Source organism: Geotrypetes seraphini, chromosome 1 (assembly GCF_902459505.1).
Source record: "Geotrypetes seraphini chromosome 1, aGeoSer1.1, whole genome shotgun sequence".
In the NCBI taxonomy this organism is placed as follows: Eukaryota; Metazoa; Chordata; class Amphibia; order Gymnophiona; family Dermophiidae; genus Geotrypetes; species Geotrypetes seraphini.
The window spans coordinates 254,673,019-254,686,223 of NC_047084.1; the positions used below are offsets into that span (position 1 = coordinate 254,673,019).

At 41.0% G+C, this 13,205-nt stretch overlaps 1 protein-coding gene across 1 annotated transcript in view; it reads right to left on the minus strand.

Moving 5' to 3' along the window:
* The window catches only part of C1H4orf50 (chromosome 1 C4orf50 homolog), a 120,485-nt gene that overhangs the window by 40,516 nt on the left and 66,764 nt on the right, over positions 1-13,205 (minus strand). The window contains exon 11 of the mRNA XM_033959513.1: positions 5,619-5,985. Within this exon, the coding sequence (XP_033815404.1) occupies positions 5,619-5,985 (367 nt within the window). The remainder of the gene's footprint in view (positions 1-5,618; positions 5,986-13,205) is intronic.

Below are 13,205 nucleotides of genomic sequence, written 5' to 3' on the forward strand. Positions count from 1 at the left end.
CAGCGACACCACTACTTACTCAAAAGCAGCTCCTCTGCCACCGGGAGCTGCTTCAGCCACAGCACTACCTAGCTCGACCGGGCCGGCGTGGGAGCGACTGCAGGGACGAATACCGAACACAGAAACTGCCAATATCACCTATCTTAGAGGTGAGTGAGAATAACCACCAACACCACCAGGAATTCACTCTAGACCACCAACACCAAAACCTAAATAAACAATTACTAGGTGACCCAACTACAAACAAGAACTCAACCAGCATATATACCGAGACCCTACAAAGTCCCAGCAAATCCCACAACAACTTCTCTCAGCCACACACAGAATGGATACAAGCACACCCAAACTCATCCTTGCTATACTACTACTATCCCTCTTCATAGACAAATGGAAAACAGCAGGATACCACACACAGCCAATCCCAATCATTACAGTACCACACAAATCCGTCATACAAACCAGGAAACTCCAAACCCCTAGAACCTTGATCCTCTGCTCACCATCCAACCAAGCAAGCATACCCACAATCTGGGGAAAAAGACATACAACAAAACCCAAGATAAGCTCTCAAAGACCTCAGACATCACAAAAAATACAATCAAACATAGCTCCTACCCCCTTCCCATTCACAAAAATCTCACAAATAGCATGTTCATACTTAAATATACGATCGGTAGGTCCAAAAACAGAACTAATCAAAGACTGGCTAATCAAAGACAACTTAGGATGCCTCTTCCTTACTGAAACCTGGCTCATATCCGACACAGACCCTCACATTACTGAAATCTGCCCCAAAGGATACAAAATTGAACTAATATGCCGAGCTAACAGAAGAGGAGGAGGGCTAGCAATTATAGCAAAAAACAACTTCAACATCAAAGTCCTAGCCAAGCACTCCACCCCCCATTTAGACCTTCTAGCCTGCCAACTCTCTGACACCACCCTTACAGGAAATCTAAACTGCCTTCTATGCTACATCACCCCAGGAAAATGGAACAACACTAAACACGAGCTAGAAGAGTTCATCCTCCAGAATTCTCTTTCCTCTACAAACAATCTGATCCTTGGTGATTTAAACCTCCATCTAGAAGACCACACCTCAAAACAAGTAGTAAATATTATATCTTACCTCAGTACTCTATCGTACCAGATCCTCAATCCGGAACCAACACATGAAAAAGGTCATCAGCTCGATATTGCAGCATACTCATCCCCAAACCTCAATTCACAAAACATCCAAATCACCAACGGCACCTGGCAACCCACCCTATGGTCAGACCACTTTAAATACAACTTCACTATCAACTGGGTACATAACAAAAATAAACCCACTCCCCTCAAAACAAGCTCCATGACCAGACAGAAAATCGAACCGAACACATTCTGGAACGCAGTAGACCCAGAAATAGACTCCAGCAACCCTAGTGAATTCATAAACACCTGGCGTTCTCTCAGCGAATCGACCTTGAACAAACTAGCACCACTAAAAGAAAAAAAACAAAATACACAGACAATCAGATAAATGGTTTGACACTGAACTCCTACAACTAAAAAGGAAATGTAGACAACTAGAAAGGGCATGGATAAAACAAAAACAAGAAATTACTAAAACAGAATGGAAAATCCAAATCAAACAATACAAAATCAAATTGAAGGAAAAACGCAAAGACTATTACTCCAACCTCATAGGCACCGACAAACCAGACACAAAAAAACTATTCAACCTAGTAAGAAACCTTACCGACACTAAACCTTGTCTAGCCACCCAGGAAAACCTAACACCTACAGCCTCTCAGTTAGCAGACCACTTCAAAAATAAAATCATCTCAATTAGAACAACATTCAACAACTCACAAAACAACACAGACAAGATTCTAATAAAACCCACATCAGATGAAGCAATATCAGCGGACAGGTTCTGGACCGACTTCCCTACAACCCAGTGGACTGAACTGGACAGACTATACAATAAATATTGCAAATCATCATGTGACCTGAATAACTGCCCACCATACCTACTAGCAACAGCTTCCATAAACTTCAAAGCTAGCTATACATTATGGCTACAAACCACACTCAGGGAAGGCCAGTTCCCACCAGAGCTCGGAGAAATTATAATCACGCCTATACTGAAGGATCCCAAAGGTCTAACAAATAACCCATCAAATTACAGACCAATCGCTTCTATCCCAACATACGTCAAAATAATAGAAGGACTAGTTGCACAACAAATGTCCACTTACCTTGAAGCCCACAATATCCTACATCCATCCCAATCCGGATTCAGAACCAACTACAGTACAGAAACTCTCCTGGTATCTCTACTAGATATAGCTCGAAGTCACCTCAGCCAAGGAAATAGACTGCTAATCATCCAATTTGATCTCTCAGCTGCATTCGATCTAGTGGACCACTCCATTCTTCTCCAAAAACTAGACGCAATAGGAATTTCAGGTAAAGTTCATAACTGGTTCCAAGGCTTCCTTAAAACTAGAACATACAGAGTCAAATCTAAAGACATTCTATCAGAACCATGGTCCAATCCATGTGGAGTACCACAAGGCTCTCCCCTCTCTCCCACACTTTTCAACCTATTCATATCCTCCCTAGGCACCACCCTAGACACCCAAAATATTACTTCTTTCAGCTACGCAGACGACATAACCATCCTCCTTCCATTCGACATACACAACCCAATCTCCACAGAACGCTTGAAAACTACATTAGAAACAGTGGATAAATGGATGACAGATCACAAGTTGAAGTTGAACTCTGACAAAACCAAATTCTTATTACTAGAGAAGGACAAAAAACCATCCCTAACAGAACTGGAAGTAAACTCAATCAAGTACCCTATACAGAACTCCCTTAAAATCCTAGGAATACATTTAGACAGATGTTGCACAATGCAAACACAAATCCTAAAAGTCACCCAAAAAGCATTCTTCACAATGCGAAATTTAAGAAAAATCAGGAAATTCTTTAACAAAGACCAATTCAGGATCATTGTCCAATCCCTTGTGCTAAGTATTGTCGACTATTGCAACAGCCTCTACTTACCTTGCCCGACCAACACAATAAAAAAACTACAGACCATCCAGAACACAGCCCTCAGACTCATATACTCACTCAGCAAATACAACCACATTACCAATGCATACCTAGAATCTCACTGGCTACCAATAAAAGCAAGAACACAATTCAAACTCTACTGTCTCATTTTCAAAGTAACCCATGGCACGGCACCCAATTACCTAATTAATCGTTTCCATCACTATCAATCACCAAGAAGAAGGAGAACACAGAACCTTTTCACCTATCCACCACTCAACGGAACTTGTCGTAAGAAACTATACGACAACCTCCTGGGGACACAGGCAGCTAAAATAGACTCTGACATCTCAAAATTACTGACCAAAACAACAGACATAAAAGAGTTCCGCAAAGAAATAAAAACACTACTGTTCAAAAAATATCTCCCATCACCCTAACCACCACCCAATGAGTTCCCAACCAACGACTTCGGAAACACCCATCTATACTATCTCTTTGTCTGTGACCTAAAATGTAATGTAACTCTTCTACTTTACACCAGATTTAAACGATCGAGTTGCCATGTATTACCTCTGCAAAATACACTATCTTCTGTTATATGTAATAACTTATGTGACAAGTATTATCTTCTGTGAACTTGAAGTATCATAACTCTTTACTGTTACTGTAATATACTCCTATCCTGAAATGTAATTCTACTGGAAATGTCCAGATATCTTCTACAATGTAATCCGCCTAGAACCGCAAGGCACAGGCGGAATAGAAATCCCTAATGTAATGTAATGTAACTTAATTCTTCACTGTCCCAGGTACATTAGATAGACTTTGAGCTCACTGGGACAAATAGGGAAAATGTTTGAAGTACCTGTACGTAAACCACTTTGAGTGTGGTTGTATAATACAAAAAAGCAGTATACAAGTCCCAATCCCTATATTGGTTTTGTGAGATTGCATATAAAATTAACAAAAAACCCCAGCTATTTTATTAAGGCAGGTAAACCTAGCTCGTAGATGTCTTATCGCCTTTATAAAATAGGTGCATTTTTTTATTTTACATAGGTGAGCTCTTATGCTTATACATCACTTGTTATTGTGCCCTTTATTGCGAGAGTGGTATATGAGAATATTGAAATAAGGAAAGAAAAAGAAACAGAAACATGAGAAAAAGGGTCCGGTGTAATCTGCCACATTGGTTAAAAATCACTCATCCTCATAAACAAGGTTGGCTGGTCTGTTGGAAAAATTAATTGTTTACTGGTTGTATTAGAATTGGTATGCTCTGTATATTGGAGGGTGTGGCATAGTGGTTAGAGCTACTGTCTCAGCGCCTCTGAGATTGTGGGTTCAACCCCCCTGCTGCTCCTTGTGACGCTGGACCCCCTTCCCTGGGGAGGAACTCCAGCTAGCTGATTTTCTATCTGACCCTGGCATGTGTCATCAAATTCAGGCACTTGGTCCATCCTCCACAACTGGCTGGAAGGGCCTGAAGGTTCTGCCTTATCGCTCAGACCCAGCATTTAATTCTCCACTGTCCCAGTAGATAGACTGTGAGCCTACTGGGACAGGTAGGGGAAATGTTTGAAGTACCTGTACGTAAACCACTTTGAGTATGGTTGTATAACTACAAAAAGGTGGTATACAAGTCTCAATCCCTATATTGGTTTCATGAGGTTGCTTATAACACCCCTCTCCCCCAAAAGCAGCTAAAGTTGAAACTGGGACTTGAATCATATGTAAGAAGATACTTAAGCAAGCAGAGTTTTTGGTTGCTTTATGGTGAACCATTTCTGGAATAGGTATAAATAAAAGATGACCATTATGAGAACGCAATACATATAACGGAGTATGAGGAATAGGGACATCCAATAATACTGCATGATAACCAGTCATCAAGGCTTTGAATACATACATCCAGGGTGGGTGGGATTGCATTCTTATTCTATATAAGGAAAAGTTAGTGAATGATTATTTGTATTATATGTATTTGTGCTTTTATTGATTGGACGGGTGGGTGGGTTAAAATGCTTGCTTGTAAGATAAATGTGCTTTTATTGTTTTATTAGATGTTCAATTGATTATTTGCACTGTTCATATTTGGAAAATCAATAAAGTTTAATTAGAAAAAGGCTTTGAAAACAAGAAGTAATATGTTAAAATTAAAATGAAAAATATTACCCCTGTTCTGTATAAAAACGGACACATGAAAATATGAATCTTGCAGTTCAATACAATGTAAACTATGGTAGTTCACAACCAAAACACCATACATGTTTGCAAAATACCAATTAAGGGCTCCTTTTACTAAGGTGCGCTAAAGATTAGCGCACGCAAATCACACACTAAATGAAAAATACTAACGCAAGCTCTATGGAGGCGTTGGCGTTTAGCACGTGCGATATTGTAGCATGCACTAAAACCGCTAGTGCACCTTAGTAAAAGGAGCCCTAAGTTTCTGAACAGAAAGTCCTGGATAGATTATGGTTTGTTGGAAGATTGCAACTTTTTTTTTTTTTTTTAAGAAAACAATCTGCTTGAATGATAATGCTGAAAGTTCTTAAACATACCTGGCTTTGTTTTGGTAGCTCGCATTGTTTCCATTGCAGTTGATTTTGGCTTTTTCCTACTCACTGACAATTTTGATAAATGGCTTTCGGCAGATGTAGCTGAGGCTGAGCCATCCGTTTGCTCACCTGAGAACCATGTGCCCTTCTTAAAGGTATCAGTGACCCCCCTTCCTTGGGGAGGAGCTCCAGCTAGCTGATTTCCTATCTGACCCTGGCATGTGTCATCAAATTCAGGCACTTGGTCCATCCTGGAAGGGCCTGAAGGTTCTGCCTTATCGCTCGGACCCAGCAAGATGGCAGGACAAGAGATGGTGGATAAGCTGCAGACATGTCTCCTATCTGAACCCAAATGAGTACATGAAGATATCTTAGGAGACAGGAAAATAGAAAGAAAGCAATAAGGAATATTATTATATCATTATATAATGTGGTCAATAAATTACAAGGGACCCTTTTACTAAACTGTGCTAAAAAGAGGCCGATGCTATCACTAGCTCTTTCTCATGTTACAAGGCTTTAGTGCATTGTAAAATGGTCGCATTTTCCAGTTCCTCTATTAATGACCGCATGCTAATTTCCCCATTAGCCCAGGAGCACTTCCCGATACTTATTTTCTAGATGATAAGAGCTCTCGTATTAATGCACTGAGGGGCATATTCTATAAATAGCGCTTTAAGTTAGGCGCTGGTAGGTGCCCTACCAAAGTATTACATAATTGGCGAAGTCATTAAAAAAACAAAAATGGCACCTTCATCGCATCTACGGAGGCGCCTTAGAATGCCTAAGATTGAAATAGGCACGGTTAATGCTGGAAACGACCTTAGGTGCCTCCATAGACACGAGTCACATCAAACATAGGCACCAGTAATGTAGTCCTTCAAAACCCTGCCCTACATGTCCAGTGCCAGTACATGTTCGAGATAGCTGTGATTCTGCACATGGCGCCGTTGTGTGATTGACTAGTGATCGGTGACCGTTTTTTAGGTAGCCGCTGATATTGGCGCTATTTGTAGAATCCGTCCGTAATTGGTTGGCACACAGCAATTGGTTAGCACAGAACAAACCTACTCTCCACCCACAAATATGCTCCCAGTGCTAAAAAATAAAAAGTATTTTTAACACGTGGGAAGCATAAAACTACCACACAATACCTGACTGCATGCCACGATAGTGGTTTTTAACCTGCAATAACAACACTTTAGTGCTTGCTACAGCTTAGTAAAAGGACCCCGTAGAAAGGTGAAACAATATAAAAGAAAATTCAATTTTTAATGTGAATAGTTACATAAGTACTGTATGCTTTTAAAAATTCAACACACAGGGTTCAGTTCACAGAACTACTCTTATTAAGATGGATATGTGTATTTTAGCATAGATGGGCCCAATATTTTGAAAATGCTGACGGCTGATCAGCTCACGGCAGTCAGAGATTTTTATAAAAATTGACTGCTGTGGCTGGATTTAGCCCCAGATATTCAATGTCAGGACATGTCTGGGCATCAGTATTAAATATTTGGCCTAAATATATGTAAGGAAGCTGCCAAGGCTTATTCGGATTCTGGCTAATATTAAAACACTTATGTCAGCCCCAACTGAATATCGGCCTGGATCTGCATAAGGTACTCTCTACTCCTCTGAATCCTCCCACCCCACACAAATGTTAAGGCAGCTCGAGTCCCCACCCCTGTAGCCTCTCCCAGGCCTACTCATAAATATCTGGTGGTCCAGTGGGGTCATGAGGCAGGAATGATGCCTACTTGGTCCTGCTAGCCATGGCTAGCAAGTACTACTCAGCTTGCCATTAGAGGTCAAGGAAGTCAATTTACAAATCACTGCTGCAACAGGTAAGAGCAAGTGGGCATTGCTCTTGTCCATATGACCCCTTTGGATTACCAGCTATTTACAGGTAGGCTCCGGTGGCCTACAGGGGTGGAGGTTTAGGTGCACTTCAGGCTGTCTTAAAATACATGTGGTGTAGAGTGGAAGGGAGGGGAGGGGGAATCAGTGTTACAGAGGAGGGAGGGACAGCAGGACAGCTAATGCCGCAATCTAGAAGCTAACTGGATACAGTACAGAAAGGAGGTATTACAGCATCCCCATCTGGGAGGATTGCAATATTTCTGCCTGCTCATAGTCTGGATAGAGATTTTGGTGGTTTTTGTGTTCATGGCTCAGCCATTAGGCCTAGTTAGTATCCAGTATCTAATGTAAGTCTTTGCCTTATATATTGAATCATCTCCTACAATAGGAGTTCGATTCAATTTACATAATTAGATCACGAAGAAAGATCCATTAACATTCATTGGAGCTATTGCCTAAAAAGCGATGAAACAGTAGTTTTTAAGGTTTTGCTAAAGATCTGAAGAGATAAACTTGATCTAATTTGAGGAGGTAGTCCATTATATATCGCAGTTAGTAAGTATGGAAAGGAGTGTGAAATTTTATAATAGACTTGATTCCTCTTAATGATGGAAAAGAGAGTATATATATATATATATATATATATATATATATATATATATATATATATACAGTGGAACCTTGGTTTACGAGCATAATTCAGTCCAGAAGCATGCTCGTAAACCAAATTGCTCGTATATCAAAGCGAGTTTCCCCATAGAAAGTAAGGGAAACTCGCTTGATTCAGGCCCCATACCTCAGGGAGCCAAAGTTCCTGTGCCATGCTGGAGTGTCGACCCCACATCCCTCAATGATCAGTGCTCGATGCTGCTGGATGGTCGGTGGTGCTCCCTCTAGACCATGGGTCTCAAAGTCCTTCCTTGAGGGCCACAATCCAGTCAAGTTTTCAGGATTTTCCCCAATGAAAATGCATGAGATCTATGTGCATGCACTGCTTTCAATGCATATTCATTGGGGAAATAATGAAAACCCGACTGGATTGCAGACCTCAAGGAGGGACTTTGAGATCCCTGCTCTAGACATTCCCTCCTGACCGTTGGCGTGCCCTCGATCTCCCCAGCTGACCATTGCCTGGGTAATTTCTGATGGCTTGTCGCTGGATGCTGCTGAGCTGGACACTGCAAGACTCTCCCTGGGCTGGCCGATCTGCGGCCCCTGCTCCAATCTGACCACACAGTCTCCTCCCTTTCTCCACTGGTTGCATTCCTATCCCTGTTTGGTTCCCCCCTCAACCCCTACATCTCCTCTGCCCCTTCTCTCTCCATCCCCTCCCTCCCAGGCAACGGCCTTGTCCATTTTGTCACTGCTGCCCCTCCAGGATGGGCACTTGGTCTTTCTCCTTATCTTTTCTCCTTCCATTTCTCCTTTAATCTTCCATTGTCCCTTTCCCCTCACCCCCCCCCCCCCCCAGTCTTTAATCTATACTCTCTTCCAAAGAGGATTTGGTTGTAAACAAGCAGCATTATACAAGAAAAATTTAACTGCTCAATTTCATCTCTTTTCTTCTGACCTATTCATCTGTGCTTCAAGCAGAACCCTAGAGAAACTTCCTCTATTCTAGAAGGTATGGCTTATGCTTCAGGCTATCTGCCCCTACAGAATGGTAACGATCCATTAGCAGCATTTCCTTCCCCCTTACCCACTAGAAACACCGCTGGTGAAGGTGAGGTAAATGCATTTGCGGGATGGTAATAGTAAAATGTGGAAGCTAAATTAGCCAGTGGATTGGGATTTAGTTCATGTCCTCTTCAGTGGCAGCCCAAGGTTAGTTACATTCATGAACAAAGGGTATCTTCTTATCCTAGGAAGACTCACAAGCTAATAGGACATTTCTATGACTTGAGGCCTCCAGTTAGATGTGCTGATTCCATGTGCCGAGCATCTGTTCTATAACAGCTTCTGCACATCAAGACACCATTTTAGAATACTAAGATAAACCTGAATTAACCATTTATGCCAGGTCAATGGCAGGCATATATGGGCATTAAAATGTGTCATGCAAAGTGTGTAACTTATAGTATCCCATAAGCTGCATATATTTGTCAGAGACATGCCCATGCCTCTCTCTGCAGTTTCATTTTATAGTACTTATGCACTACCTTATAGAACAGTGCATATTGCACACGCACCTATAAGTGTTGCATCTGCTCAGTTGTAATATTGACTTTCATGTTTGGTTTTGGGCAAGAGAGGGTTAAGTGATTTTCTAAGATCGCAGTCAGTGCAATTTGAGCCAGGCTACCCTGGTTCGCAGTCTGTTGCTCTAACCATTAGATTATTCCTTCGCTCCAGATTCCCCCCCACCTCTGCAACTCCCCCACCAAGCCCAAACTGCCTCAACTCAGAATGATGGAAGAGCAATGAAATTAAATAAATCTGTTATATGTAAACATTAGATCATCCCTCCCCAACACTCCTCTCACACACATACATGTATGTATGAACGAATGCTGTTGATAAAAACTAAAAAAAGAGAGAGAGAGAGAGAGAGAGAGATGGGCCACAGTGGAAAAGCCAGCCCTTCCCTCTGCAAGTGAGCCATAATGATGCTATTAATCTCAGGTGTCAAGAATAGCTGCCAATGCAGAACACCCAGTAGGAAAAAAAAACACCAAAGAGGACTCTCACCAGGCTTTTTATTAGTCAGTAACTAATAACCCTTCAACATTTACGAAATGTGCTAATGCTTAGGGTCTTATTTTGGTTTTCTTCTAATGTACCTAAAAGTGTGATAGAAAATATATTTAAGTCCAGGGCCTGTTGTTTGATCACATTGCCCATGTCATTCTGCAGTGGAGGTTGCAGCTTCAATTGAGCAAACTAGAGCTCCATGGTCATACTCAGCCGATTACTTCCATTGGTTCCCCCTAAAGCACAGCTTTCACAGTGTTTCATGTTGCACTGTGAGATTTAACCAGTGGCTGTGTTGCAAAGGAAGTCAGATACACCTCCTGGGACTCTGGCTGCTTTCTGCTGCAGCAGATTGCTTTACGTTTTCTATTGATTGGTACTGACCTCAGCAACATTGCTTTACTTAAAGAAATTACTCTCAACAGCTCCGAAGCACAAAAGAGAGCTAAATCATTAAAACAATTAACGAGGAATTGCATTCATGCTTTAGAATATGGTTTACCAATTCATTTCAGAGGTAATACTTTATCCCAGTATCTGCCAAAACTTGCAGTAGAGGGGATGACGGTTTAAATAAGCTACAGATATAAGGGATGGACAGTCAGAAAACATTTGTGTCTTTTTTTTTCAGGGCTTTTCATGCTGGAAAAAAAATGCTGAGAAGTGTAAAGAGTGTGCACGGTCCCTCGGATTCTATATAACACGACTAAAGTTGTGCATGAACAAATCTGTACACGTTGCAGATTTCTGCACGCAACTTAATTTGTTAACAAGGCAATCCTCGCTGATAATTGCCAATTAACAAGCAATTATTGGCGCTAATTGCCACTAATTAGAATTTGCATGCACAACTTTCTAAGCATAAAAGTGGTGTGCACCAATTCTTCTGTGCGGATCTCAAAAGAGGGTGTGGCCAGGGGAGCGGCATGGGCAAGTTGTGGTCAAGTTTCAAGTTTATTAAATGGCTTGATTAACCGCTTAAACCAAGTTTCTAAGCGGTGTACATTTAAAAAGTTTTATATGTTGGGTAACAAAACAGTCCATACAATTAATAAATAAACTTATTGTACTAAAAATTTACAATGTTAAACACAAGGTAAGGAGGGAAGAAATACAATTTATAAAGAAAAGAGGAGACATCAAAGGAAAATACAAAAGGGTAATAAGACATTAAGAGGGAATAAAATAAGCGAAGCAATTAGTTAAAAGATTAATCTGCAAATGCATCTCTAAAAAGGAAAGTTTTTAACTCGTTTTTAAATTTTACAAACTCTTTCTCCTCCCGTAAAAACATAGGGAGGGCGTTCCATGTCTGCGGTGCTGTGCAGGAGAAGATAAATTGTCTCCTTGTATTAATGATTTTTAGGGAGGGAATAGATAAAAGATTTTGTTCGCTTGATCGTAAGGTTCTCTTTGCAGAATAAGGGATAAGTAATCTAAATAAAAATGCTGGGGTCTTATTATATAAGGTTTTAAAAATAACTGTACATAATTTATGAGTAATTCTATATATAACAGGAAGCCAATGAGCCTTTTTAAGGAGTGGTGTTACATGGTTAAAACTTTTTGGATTTTGTTATTAATTTAATTGATGCATTCTGAATAATTTGTAGTCATTTTATTTCTTGTAAGGCAATTCCTTTAAATAGGGAATTACAATAATCGATAATTATACGGATTGCTATAGAATTTGCCCTAATGGGCGTACAATTTAGGTGCAGGTATTTACACCCAGTTTCAGTCAGCTTAAATGGGCATGCCTAAATTTTAGTCAAATGGATGGGTTCTTTGCATATTCTTTACGGAGAGGGTGGTTGATGCCTGGAATGCACGCCCAAGGGAGGTGGTGGAGAGGAAAACGGTGACAGGGTTCAAAATGTATGTATTTATTCAAATTTTCTATACCGTTCTCCCAGGGGAGCTCAGAATGGTTTACACAAATTTATTCAGGTACTCAAGCATGTTTCCCTGTCTGTCCCGGTGGGTTCACAATCTATCTAACGTACCTGGGGCTATGGAGGATTAAGTGCTGAGGCTGTAGCTCCAACCACTGCGCCACACACTCCTCCTATTTAGAAATGATCTGGAAATTTGAACGACGAGTGAGGTGATTAAATTTGCAGATGACACTAAACTGTTCAAACTTGTTAAAACGCATGCAGATTTTGAAAAATTGTAGGCAGGCCTTAGGAAATTGGAAAACTGGGCGTCCAAATGGAAGATGAAATCTAATGTGGACAAATGCAAAGTGATGCACATTGGGACGAATAACCTGAATCCCAGTTACCGGATGCTAGGGTCCACCTTGGGGATTAGGGCCCAAGAAAAGGATCTGGGTATCATTGTAGACAATACGATGAAACCTTCCGCCCAATGTGTGGCGGTGTCCAAAAAAGCAAACAGGATGCTAGGAATGATTAAAAAAGGGATGGTTAACAAGACTAAGAATGTTATAATGTCTCTGTATCGCTCCATGGTGTGACCTCATCTGGAGTATTGCATTCAATTCTGGTCTCCTTATCTCAAGAAAGATATAGGGCTCCTTTTACAAAGGTGCACTAGCGTTTTTAGCGCATGCACAAGATTAGCACGTGCTATAGCATGCGCTAGCTGAAAAATTACTGCCTGCTTAAAAGGAGGCGGTAGAGGTTAGCACACGCTAAAACCGCTAACGCACCTTTGTAAAAGGAGCCTATAGTGGCACTAGAAAAGGTTCAAAGAAGAGCGACCAAGATGGTAAAAAGGATGGAACTCCTCTCGTATGAGGAAAGACCAAAATGGTTAGGGCTCTTCTCCTTGGAAAAAAGACGGCTGAGGGGAGATATAATTGAAGTCTACAAAATCCTGAGTGGAGTAGAACGGATACAAGTGGATTGATTTTTCACTCCGACAAAAATTACAAAGACTAGGGGACACTCGATGAAGTTACAGGGAAATACTTTTAAAACCAACAGGAGGAAAAAAATTTTCACTCAGAGAATAGTTAAGCTCTGGAACGCGTTGCCAGAGGATGTGGTAAGAGCGGAGAGCGTAGCT